Source organism: Musca domestica, unplaced genomic scaffold (genome assembly GCF_030504385.1).
Source record: "Musca domestica strain aabys unplaced genomic scaffold, Musca_domestica.polishedcontigs.V.1.1 15, whole genome shotgun sequence".
NCBI lineage: Eukaryota > Metazoa > Arthropoda > Insecta > Diptera > Muscidae > Musca > Musca domestica.
Window position 1 is genome coordinate 9789549 of NW_026712207.1, and position 12593 is coordinate 9802141.

The 12593-nt window shown below is 36.6% G+C and overlaps 3 protein-coding genes across 4 annotated transcripts in view; 2 read left to right on the forward strand and 1 right to left on the reverse strand.

Annotated features, from left to right (window-relative positions):
• Positions 1-324: 324 nt before the first annotated feature.
• Positions 325-10746, forward strand: LOC101895727 (exocyst complex component 7). Its single transcript, XM_059119639.1, has 9 exons — positions 325-512; positions 580-745; positions 812-1329; positions 6893-6957; positions 7016-7472; positions 7539-7830; positions 7895-8217; positions 8291-8424; positions 10502-10746. The coding sequence occupies exons 1-9, from the start codon at positions 468-470 to the stop codon at positions 10602-10604; spliced, it is 2103 nt and encodes a 700-aa protein (XP_058975622.1). The 5' UTR covers positions 325-467; the 3' UTR covers positions 10605-10746.
• On the forward strand, positions 2005-2862 carry LOC105261795 (ankyrin repeat and SAM domain-containing protein 6). The gene has a single exon (XM_059119642.1). The coding sequence runs from the start codon at positions 2134-2136 to the stop codon at positions 2785-2787; it is 654 nt and encodes a 217-aa protein (XP_058975625.1). The 5' UTR covers positions 2005-2133; the 3' UTR covers positions 2788-2862.
• LOC109612226 (agrin) overlaps positions 10628-12593 on the reverse strand; it is a 45258-nt gene continuing 43292 nt past the window's right edge. For both annotated transcript variants that reach the window (XM_059119641.1, XM_059119640.1), the window contains exons 5-7: positions 11778-12290; positions 11507-11704; positions 10628-11438 (exon numbers count right to left, since the gene is read on the reverse strand). In XM_059119641.1, coding sequence (XP_058975624.1) covers positions 10895-11438; positions 11507-11704; positions 11778-12290 — 1255 coding nt within the window. In that variant the 3' untranslated portion in view covers positions 10628-10894. The remainder of the gene's footprint in view (positions 11439-11506; positions 11705-11777; positions 12291-12593) is intronic.

Genomic DNA, 12593 nt, shown 5'->3' on the forward strand with positions numbered 1-12593 from the left:
ACAAGACTAGATTATCGATCACACACTAACAACTATATTCTCCAAGTCTGTTTTGAATTTTATATCAATGCCTTGATCTGTAGCTTGCCTCTAATGTTTCTTACAAAGTATTAAAGAAGATAATTGAAATAAGACAGCATTAAAGCGTCCATATGAACTTTTTCAGTCATCTTTATCTCATAAAAACTCATAGTTTCATTACGTTTCCCTTATTGAAATTAGTCTTGTGTCAACAGGGATGCAATTGCGTTCTTCGTCGGCAATCGATTTCTATAACCCTATATTTTCCGTTTTTCTACTTAGTTATCCCTTATTGAGTCGGTTTGTTTTGATTTTGGATTTTCATCGGTAATTTACTTTGTTTTCTTTCATTCTACGCCGTTAATTTACCAAAGAGGCTTTGAAATACGTCATCATCAATTGTCTTGGAAAAAATAACACCCACAAAGGATTTATTTCTTTAAAAAATGAATTTGGACACAAGTCTTCAAGTCCATTCTAAGTTGGAGAAGGTAATTGACAGTTGTATGCTTGCTTTTGTGCAGTTGCTAATGAGTTATGCTTGTTTTTGTTCAACAGGAGACCTCAAACATGGTTCTGCTGAGGGAAAGGGTGGAAAAGTATCATGATTTGTCCAATCAGATGTCTGGCATATTGACTGTTTTCGAGCAACGTTTGGGTAAATTGGAGAAAACAATTTTACCTGTCTATCAGGAAACTGAACAGCTACAAAAACGACAACAAAGTGGGTTAAAAATTTTAAATTGAAGGTGGGTTGGATTTTTTAATTTGTTTACTTTTTGCTTTGTAGATTTGGAAGCCACCCTTAATTGTTTGGAGACTGTGTTATCCCACTATGATGTCACCCAAGAGGTTTGTGGTTTAATACATCAAGGACCCACCGAGGGTAATGTGGGTGTCTTCCTCGAAGCCTTGGGTCGTTTGCGTTCAGCCAATGAATATTTCTTGCATCATAATTCACAAAGTGTTGAGTTGGAAAATGTCACAAGCCTCTTTAATACGGGCTGTGAGGGCCTCAACAATCATTATCGTTTTCTGTTGAAAAAATATGGAATGCCCCTGAAGCCAGTCGATATATTGGATCTCATTTACAATGAAGATGATTCATCCAATGATGAATACACCTCCTTTAGGCAAATGACACAAAGTACAAGAGTGGAGTTATTCACCATTTCCCATTGGCTGGAACAGAATCTGAGATTTGAATACACTGTCATCTATGCAGCGGAGAGGGGTGAAGTGGTCTTTAGATCGTTGCAAAATTTGAAAGATCACCAGAAGAGCAGTAGCTGGGGAAATGAAGCGCTGGTAAGTTGGTGAAAGTCTTAATTGTTCAGCTCACTAAGTATATCACTGGGTTTAATCGTGGGTTTTATATAAATTTGAATCTGACAAATATGTTTGTGTATGACACGAATTGAAGGCATATCAAAATCCATTGCGCTATAACCAAAATGCAATTAAGTTGTTGTATGGTAGCTACAGTTGTTAAATAATGAGCTAAAGTGACAGTTAATTGCTGGATAAAATTCGGGTCTTTCCCGATCATAGAACCTACCTTCGTGGAGGGATTTACATTTTCACCCCGTTACCGTGTGAGGGCATTTTTCGACATAAAATGTAGTCAAAACACTGCAAAAATCCTAAATTCTAACATTGCCTTTAACTGTCAATAGTAATTATATATTATTATGACCATTATACCAAAATTCGATCCACAATTGCCCATCTCCCACCAAATATTTTATGAAACTTTGAAATGATTCTCATTATAACTGTTTCCATTCTATTTTTTCATCATTCTTTTAAATCCGATTATGAATCGAAGGTATTTGCCACCCTCACTTGTCAATAAGTAATCAATCCTTCATTTCTTCTTTGCTGCTTTTCACTCAATATGGAAATATTATCAGTTTTGTTTTTCGTCGCCTTTCATTCATTTCCAATCTGTAACGGTATTTTCCAAATAACATTTCTTCAAGTAGCCAGCCGTGCGCTGCTGATATTACTCGTTTAGTTTGTTAAATGTTTCTCAAGTGTTTATATCGAATTGTTAATATTTTGGAAACTGACAGAATTTAAAACCAGTTAAGATCACTCAAACAACAGATCATGGAGGAATGTTGTACACCGACTTTAGCGGCTCCTAGAGAGTTTATTTTCAATGTGACTCCAACCATGATTAACAATACCACAACATCATACTATCAAGATGTGCACAATATAATGGCTAATATGCGTACCTATACGCCCATTCATACGGAGGTGCGTTCACCGGGTATATCACCCATATTCAAATTGGCCAACTCATTGTCAAGTCCCGTTACAACGCATCACAGTTCATCGTTTAAGGAGTTCAAGAAGCCTTCGCTGATGCCCAAACCCGTGGTTACCTCCTACACACCATCGCCCAAATTTGGCGATAGCAATGCAAATCGTTATCTCAGCCCCTGTCCATCGTTTGTGGGTGCATCAAACTTTTCCAAATCATCGCTGTCACCCTCACCCTCGCTGAATAGCTTAAACAGCAGCAATGGAGATTCAATGGGCAATGAAAGCAATGCATCCATACTCAACCACACTCTAACCATAAATTTGCTATTGAAAACTTTGGGTCTGGAACGTTACTGTGAGAAGTTTGAAAAAGCCGGCATTGATTGCAATAACTTGATGAATATTAAAACTACAGATCTCAAGGGCATCGGCATAAAATCCGATGATTGTAAACGCATTATGGAAATGTTTGATAATTTCTATTCAAGCTAAGAAAATAAGATGGCGTTTTGGAGGCGTATATGTGTGTGTTTTTGATTTCGTTTCATTGTTGTCCCCGTGATTTTTTTTTTCTTAATTTGCTTCAATTGTCATTTCAGTTTTCTTTTTATTAAAAATAAAATTTTATTTATTTTATTGTGTTATTAACATAAAAAATGAGAGGTGTATTTTATTTTTTATTCCCAATGGAAGTTAAGGTGGGAATACAAAAAGTGCTTATTTGACTGGCTTAAGTCATCGGCTGGCTTCTTCGTTTTGGCCCTAGGCTCCTTTGTTCATTTTCGAAGAATCCAGCCTATGACTTAAGCCAGCCAAAAAAAGCGCTTTATGTATTCCCACCTTTATGTGCTTCCGTATTACAGTGGGAAATTAAGTTTTAAGTTTCGATCAAATGCGTCTGGGTTTAGGTGTTGTCTCCTAGATTCCATACAGAGATAAGGTATTCATAGTTTTAAAGAATGAATTTCATGGAAGTAGAGTTAGGCTAAGGTTCATAAGTTTTCAAACTAAATCCATAAAACCTCTTCTATAGATAGAAGATCGTTGAATACCCTTCAATACCTTTGGAAACCCTTTGGATATTTCAAATAGTTTTTAACAAGTAAAATAGTATCAGTCGGTATTTTTGCCGACAGATTTATACCGCCAGCCTTGAGTTATGATTATTCAAACAGTTGACCCTTTATGGGGGAGGTTCCGTAGTAGTTTGACAATATTGATCAATTCGCATCTAACCTAAGACTGATGAAAATATTACAATGTGCCAGATTTGGACTTAATATGCGATTTGTGCAAATTTTTGGAAAATGTGGAAACATGCGTAAGGTAACAGATATAGCGGACCGAAGTATTCTGTTTTCATACTTCATCTAATACAGATAAAAACATTGTTATGTCCAAAATTTGAAGGAATTCGAACATTTATATCCAATTTTATGCGAAATCATAAATTTCGATTAATTACATATTCATATCCGATTTCTGGTTAAAACAAATATTTAGATATAGCAAGTTTTAAAGAGTCGCCGACTTTTTCGCAAGTTATGGCAGATATAAGTATTGGAAATTGTGACGCTTTGTGGGAGAGGTACCAGAAGGCGTTGGCAGACACATGCGTTGGTTAAAATTTTTAGATGTGTGAAATCGCTTTCTTTCTGCGTTTTGTTTTTCAAAAATCTTGAACCATATGTGGGGGAGGTACCAGAAGGAATTTTCCGAACCCTATCATCTTTATAACAGATCTTGTATTGATGGAAATATTTAGATATATCAACTCTGAATGGAATCGGATGTTAATCTCGCGTTTTATGAGCTTCATGAATATTCAAAATTTGTACCCTTTGTGGGGGAGGTACCAGAAGGAGTGAACCGACATTTTCCATCTTCCCACTAGATCTTGGGTTAATAAAAATATTGTGATGTGTGTAATTTGAAGAGAACCGAATGCTTATTTCGGATTATATAATCGTTTAGGTTATTCAAAACTTTGACCCTTTGTGGGGGAGGTACCAGAAGGAATGGTCCGATCCCTACCATCTTTTTAACAGATCTTGTGTTGATGGCAATATTGAGATGTGCCAAGTCTGAATGAAATCTGATATTAATTTCACGTTTTATGAGCTTCATTGATATTTAATATGTTGAATCTTTGTGGGGGAGGTACTAGATGGAGTGGACCTATATATCCCACCTTCACACAAGACCTTGTGTTAATCAAAATATTGTGATGTGTGTAATTTGAAGAGAACCGGATGCTTATTTCGGATTTTATAATCGTTTTGGTTATTCAAAGCTTTGACACTTTGTAGGGGAGGTACCAGAAGGAATGGTCCGATCTATACCACCATTAAATGGTGTTGATAGAAATATTGAGATATGCCAAGTCTGAATGGAATCGAATATTAATTTCACGTTTTATGAGCTTTATGGAAATTCAAAATGTTGACCCCCTGTGGGGGAGGAACCATAAGGAGTGGACCGATGTATTCCATCTTCACACCAGACCTTGTTCTCATAAAAATATTGTGATGTGTGTAATTTGAAGAGAACCGAATAGTTATTTCGGATTTTATAATCGTATTGGTAAGTCAAAATGTTAACCCCTTGTGGGAGAGGTACCAGAAGGAATAGTCCGATCTGTACCACGATTATAACAGATCTTGTGTTGATGGAAATATTCAGATGTGCCAAATCTGAATGGAATCGGATGTTAATTTCGTGTTGCATGAGCTTCATGGAAATTCACAATTTTTACCCTTTGTGAGGGAGGTACCAGAAGGAGTGGACCGATATATTCCTTCTCCTCACCTGACCTTGGGTTAATAAAAATATTGCGATGTGAGTAATTTGAAGACAAGCGGACACTTACATCACATTTTATAAGAGTTATAATTATTCAAAATGTTGGCCCTTTGTGGGGGAGGAACAAGAAGAAATGGTGCGATCTCTACCATCTTTAAAACATATATTGTGTTAATGGAAATATTAAGATGTACTAAGTCTGAATGGAATCGGACGTTATTTTCGCGTTTTATAAGCCTCATGGATATTCAAAATGTTGCCGCTTTTGTGGGGGAGGTACCAGAAGGAGTGGACCGATATATTCCAACTTCACACCAGACCCTGGGTTAATAAAAATATTGTGATGTGTGTAATTTGAAGAGAACCGGATGCTTATTTCGAATTTTATAATCGTTTTGGTAATTCAAAATGTTAACCCCTTGTGGGAGAGGTACCAGAAGGAATGGCCTGATCTATGCTACCATTATAAAAAATCTTGTGTTGATGGAAATATTGAGATGTGCTAGGTCTGAATGGAATCGCATATTAATTTCTTCATGGATATTCAAAATTTTGACTCTTTGTGGGGCAGGTACCAGAAGGAGTGGGCCGATATATTCCATCTTCACACGAAACCTTGGGTTAATAAATATATTGTGATATGTGTAATTTGAAGACAATCGGGCGCTTACATCACATTTTATCAGATTTATAATTATTGAAAATTTTGAACCTTTGTGGGGGAGGCACTTGATCAGTGGACAGATATTATCCATTTTCGCACCTGCCATAGCACTTATGCATATATTACGATTCGTAAAGTTGAAGCAAAATAGGATTATCCTTTCTCTTTCTGTGCAGTAACTTATTTTCTTTGAAAATGTTGGCATTTTGTGTGGGAGGTACCAAAAGGAGTGGACCGATATTTCCCATCTCCGAACTTGATCTGTGTTTGACAATAATATTACGATGTAGCAAGTTTGGATCAAATCGGATACTTCATTCGGCAGTTATCGTTTGCACCAGCCAGACCTACGGACAGACGGACATAGCTAGATCGACTCCAAATGTCCTGAAATGGATTTAGTCCAAAGAGACCTAGGCTTTTAAAACTTATTTCGATGAAACACGTTTTGACCATATCAAATGATATATACCCTCTCTAACCATATGACTGAGGGTATAAAAATACAAGAACTCCTGAGTCTCTTCTAAAAATAGAAGACCTCTGGACGCTCTTCAAAACGTAGAAGACATTGAAAAGCTCTGCTATATGTAGAAATCCTATGAAAACTTTGCTATAAACGTATTTTTAACTCTTCCATGTACACAAAAACTCGAAAAACTCAACTTCTCATATCGACCTTTTGTAAAAATTAAAAGTCTTTCTGCAAATTTAGGTCCCTGGAAAGCTCTTTTATAATTAGAAGGCCTTTGGAAGTTATTCTATAAATAGATGATATCTGGAAGCTTTTCTAAATATAGGAGACCTCGAATAATTTCTATATAGGAAGATGACCTATAAAAGCCTTTTATGAGTAGAAACCTCTAAAAACTCTGCTGCTGATATAATTTATGACTCTTCTATGAATTCAAAACCTCTAAAACTCATGCAGTTTTTATGGCATATTAAAATTTAAATGAAAGCCCTTTTATGAGCAGAAACCCTTAAAAACTCTGCGGCTGAGATAATTTATATCTCTTCTCTCTAAAACTCAAGCAGTTCTTCATGGCGTATTAAATTTTAAATTTTAAATATTTCCTCAAATTAGGTCTTTAATGTTTACATTTTTGAGATTTGCTTTTTACCTTTTAGAAATCTCGTCATTCTGCCGGTCGTCAGGACACTAAGAAGAGTCCCTCAATGCGGTTACAACAAATGTGAGTGTAAAAATAATATAAATAAAGAAACCTTAAAATATCCCTTCCTCTATTTCAGTTTCGAACGCAAAGCAAATAAGTTGTATTTGAAAGCGACACAGACTCTCAACAGCACTGGTATTTCCATTAAAAAAGCCACATCACACTCGGAACATTTGTCCTCGGAGGAGTATGCCGATGGCGATCAAGAATTGGATAAATATTTAGTTATGCTTTTGGGTCTACAGCGACTTTTGAACTGGGAAAGAGCTCTAATGCAGGAGATAATACCCTTTAAACATCAATCGGAGGTATTTGCCAAATTGGCAAATAAATCGATTGATATGGTCGTGAAAGATGTGGAGGCCATTACAAATCGTATCATGCGTAGCATATCACGCAAGGAATGGACATCGGCGTTGGGGATATTTAAGACCTTGAAAAATGTTTTGCTTTTGCAACCTGATATTGATCGTACCTATGATGTCCAGCAAAGGGAACAGCTGACAAAGGTCTTGAATAAGTTGCAGTATACGGTAAATATATAAAAATGAACTCATTTATAATACCTTCTGATTTATTTGTTATTTTTATACCAAAAGGGCGCCAAGGCATTGGAACATTTCCTGGAGGTAGTGCGCGGCGATTCCAACACAAACATTGTGAGCATGAGCTCAAGTACCTTGGGTTATGTGAATGTTCCCAAAGATGCCACCGTTCATGAATTGACCTCCAATACAATATGGTTTATAGAGAATCTTCTCAATCATTATGATGTTATTGGGGTAATCCTACAGCCTGATGTATTGTACTCTACGCAGTTGGATTCCATACTTATTAAAAAACAATTACCAGAAGAAGAGCACAATAAGGCTTTGTTGGCCATATACATAAGTAAGTTGAAGATGGATTGATTTGAGAGCAATTTTCTATGAGCTTTGCTTTTCTTTTCTTACAGAAAAAGCCTTGGCCGAATTGAACTTATCGATAATGAACAAGTGTGAACAATACAATGATCAGGCCACCAAACATTTATTCCGTCTGAACAATATTAATTATATTCTGAACTCTTTAATTACCTCAAATCTAATTGATATTGTAACAATTGCTGAACCCGATTGTCGCAATAGCTATATCGAAACTATTAAAGAGCTGAAGTTCTCATATCAAAAGACATGGTCGAAAATGTTGTCAAACATTTCACCCTTGGATGAGCTACCAAAACCAATACAGGGCAAAATTAAGGACAAGGATCGTAGCATCCTGAAGGAGAAGTTTTTGGTGAGAAATTTCATAGCCATATTTTATTGGGGGATCTAATTTACGTCTCTTATCTACATTCATTTCATTGCAGGCTTTTAACAAGGACTTTGAGGAGGCATGTAAAATCCAAAGAGGAATTTCAATACCGGATGTCATGCTGCGCCAGGGCATTAAACGGGATAATGAGGAACATATTTTACCAAAATACAATGAATTCTTTAATATGTAAGTTAAGGCCTAACTCCATGGGAATTTATTTCGAGATTTCCATTTACATTTATTAATCCTGCCATAGACTGCAGTACAGGTTATTGTGTTAATAAGTTGGGACATTTGGAGTCGATCTAGCGATGTCCGTCCGTCCATCTGTCTCTCGAAGAGAGTATCCTATTTGATCCAAACTTGGTACATCGTAATATTATTGTTAAACTTAGATCGAGTTCGGAGATGGGCAATATCGGGACACTCCTTCTCATGCCTTCCACGCAAAAGTTCGAAATTTCCAGAGAAAATAATTTACTGCACAAACAGAGAAAGGATAATCCGATTTTGCTCCAACTTTGCAAATCCTAATATTTGCATCAGTGCTAGGTCAGGTGCAAAAATGAACAATATCGGTCCACTGCATCCAGTACTTCCCCCACAAAGGGTCAAAATTTTGAATAATTATAACTTTTATAAAATGTGATATAAGTGTCCGATTATCTTTAAATTACACACATCTCAATATTTTTATTAACCCAAGGTCTGGTGCGAAGATGAAGTACATTGGTTCACTCCTTCTGGTACCTTCCCCACAAAAGGGTCAAAATTTTGAATATCCATGAAGTTCATAAAACGGGAAATTAGCATCCGATTCCATTGAGACTTGGTACATCTTAATATTTTCATCAGCACCAGATCTGTAATAATGATGTTGGAGATCGGACCATTCGTTTTGGCACCTCCCCCACAAAGGGTCAAAGTTGTTAATAACTAAAATGATCATCAAATCCGAAATAAACATCCGGTTCTCTTCAAATCACACACATCAAAATATTTTTATCAACCCAAGATCTGCTGTGAAGATGGGATATATCGGCCCACTCCTTCTGGTACCTCCCCCACAAAGGGTCAAAATTTTGAGTATCCATGAAGTTCATAACACGCGAAATTAGCATCCGATTCCATTCAGCCTTGGTACATCTTAATACTTCCGTCAACACAAGATCTCTTATAAAGATGGTAGAGATCGGACCATTCCTTCTGGTACCACCCCTACAAAGTTTTGAAGAAACAAAACGATTCTTAAATCCGGAATAAGCATCCGGTTTTCTTTAAATTACACACATCACAATATTTTTGTTAAGCCAAGATCTGCTGTGAAGATGGGATATATCGGTCCACTCCTTCTGGTACCTCCCCCACAAATGGTCAAAAATTTCAATATTCATAAAGCTCAAAAAAGGCGAAATTACCATCCGATTACATTCAGACTTGGTACATCTCAATACCTCCGTCAACACAAGATCTGTTATAAAGATGGTAGAGATCGGACAATTTCTTCTGGTACCTCTCCCACAAAGATTCAAAATTTTGAATCGTCGAAACGATCATAAAATCCGAAATAAGCATCCGGTTCTCTATTCAAATTACACACATCAAAATATTTTTATCAACCCAAGATCTGCTGTGAAATTGGGATATATCGGTCCACTCCTTTTGGTACCTCCCCCACAAAGGGTGAACATTTTTTATATTCATAAAACTCAAAACACGCGAAATTAGCATCCGATTCCATTCATATTTGGTACAACTCAATACCTCCGTCAACACAAGATCTGTTATAAAGATGGTACAGATCGGACAATTTCCTCTGGTACCTCCCTCATATAGGGTTCAAGATTTCTGAAAACAAAACGCTCAAAGAATGCGAAATAAGCATCCAACTCTCTTCAAATTTCACACATGCAAGCATTTTTGTTAACACAAGATCTGTTTTGAAGGTGGTATATAACTGCGAACCCCTTTTGGTACCTCACCCACAAAGGGTCACAATTTTCAATTCATTTGTATAGGAGAAAGTCGAAGTAGTCTAAACCTGGCACGTTGTAATATTTATATCAGTCTTAGGTCAGATACGTATTGGTTTTGATAATCATAACTCAAGCCTGGGGATATACATATAGGTTATATTCCATAGGTCTTCTAGAAGACGTCCATTTTCTAAAAGACATATAGGTTTCATTCTATAAAGTCCAACAAACATTGATTATTTTCATACGTTTTTAAATTATAAATAAATTCCTTCTCTTTCTTACAGGTATGCCGGTGTGCACTTCAGTAAGAACCCGGAAAAATATGTTAAATACAAACCACATGAAATCAAAGCTTGTCTCAACAAACTATTCGATGATTCCGCCTAGTAATGCAGTATTGTACGCCCGTATTTTACAAATCATTTGTCTTTTTATTTTATTTATATAAAGTTAGTTATAAAAAAGTGTGTTCTTAAAGTATAACAGTTATTAACTAAAAAAAAAATAAATAAATAATTTCATAAATATATTTAAAATATATTTTTGTAATAAGCCCTAATAACGGCTTATTATTGTTGCTACTACATTAAGTTTTAATTTCTTTTTAATTTTATTTTTCTTTTTTTTTGTTTAGCTTCTTTTCCTATAAATATTATTTTCTTCCAACTTCTCTTCTTCTAGTATAGAAAATTATTTGAGGGTGCCTCTGGCCGTCCACATGCACCATAATGCTGTATCGTTATGGTATTGTTACTACGACAGTTTTCCATTTCCAAAAAGCACTCATTGGAATAGGTCATATTGTCACTGCCACAGATGGGCTCAAAGTCGGGTGGACAAATTTTGGCACAACCCTTGAACTGGACATTGCTGAGGCAGCGTTTCAGCGGTACCACAAACACATGTTTGCCACAATTCTCTTTGCGCATATGACATTCGGATTTGTAGAATTTATTATCAGAACCACAGACAAAATTTGGTGGCTGAGCATCACAATCTGTATCACAGTCGGCGGTGAGGGGACAGTTTTTCAAAGAGACTGGCACAACACGCAAATGGCAGGTTCGTCGCTTGAATTCGCACAACGATGCATAGGTATTGCCGTCTGAGCCACAAATGGGGCCACTTTCAAGATCCTGGCGGGTGCAACGTTCCCCACAATCCTTAATGGGAGCTTTCAAGTCGGTACAAGGTCCAACGTGGGCCAAATTCACACCTCTCCTGTAAAATAAGTTGCAAAATAAGTTTGAAACATTTCAAGGTAATAACAAATACTGTGTTTTCCTTACAGGCAAGTGGCATGTGCCAATTCACATTCATTGTTGTATGTCTTGGCATCTGTTCCACAAAGTTTATCACTTCTCTTGGAGCTAAATATTGAGCCATATAAATTATTGAAATCTTTACAGGGTGGCAATTGTTTGCATCTGGTCAAACGGTTTTTACACTTGTCCATGCTCATTTTCTGTATGGATTTACGTTGGGGCCTAAACAAAAAAAATCAAATCAATATAAAATTGAATATTTCAAAATACAAAATTCAAAAATCCCTGAACTTACCCACAATTCAACATTTTCAATTCACACAACGATGAATAGATATTACCATCACTGCCACATACATATGCTGAGCTATCACTTTCGGGACATTCCGTTGGACAATTTTCTACCGGATTGCCGTGACGTTCCTGGGGCATACAAAAGGAGAGTGGCACCTCGAATATATGCTTCCCACAATTGGATGAACGCATTTTACAGGGGCTGGCATACAACCGACCATCTGAACCACAAGTGGGACGGGCAACACGCCAACACGATTCACGACACATTCTTGTCGATTGGCAGTGTTTGCGACTAGTTTTCACCACACCCTGGCCGCAAGTCAGCAGCTTCATTTCACATGTGGAATTATAAACGTTACCATCTGAAGCACATATCGGTCCATCTTTGGGCGATTGATTACAGTCCACCGGGCAAGATTCACGAATAGCACTGGTATTACTGCAGGGGCCAACATGAGCCATCTTAACCGCTGCCATACCAACACGACAGGCTTGTACGCGGAGCATACATCTATAAAGAAGGGAATACAGAACATTTTAAAGGTAATGAAATTAATTTCAAGATTTACTATCTGTAAATTGCAAAAATATTTGAAAACCCCAGAAGACGCTTCATAAGGCTTCCAAAGATGAAAGACCTTCTGTAGATATTTTAAAGATATTTTATATATAAAGGGCTTGTAAGTAATATTTGGTTTTGTTTTCAATTTATATAGCCCGAGTCATTTCCAATTAATTAATTCCAATATTTACTATCTGAAAATTGCAAAAATATTTGAAAAAATAGAAGACGCTTCATAAGGCTTTCAAAGAT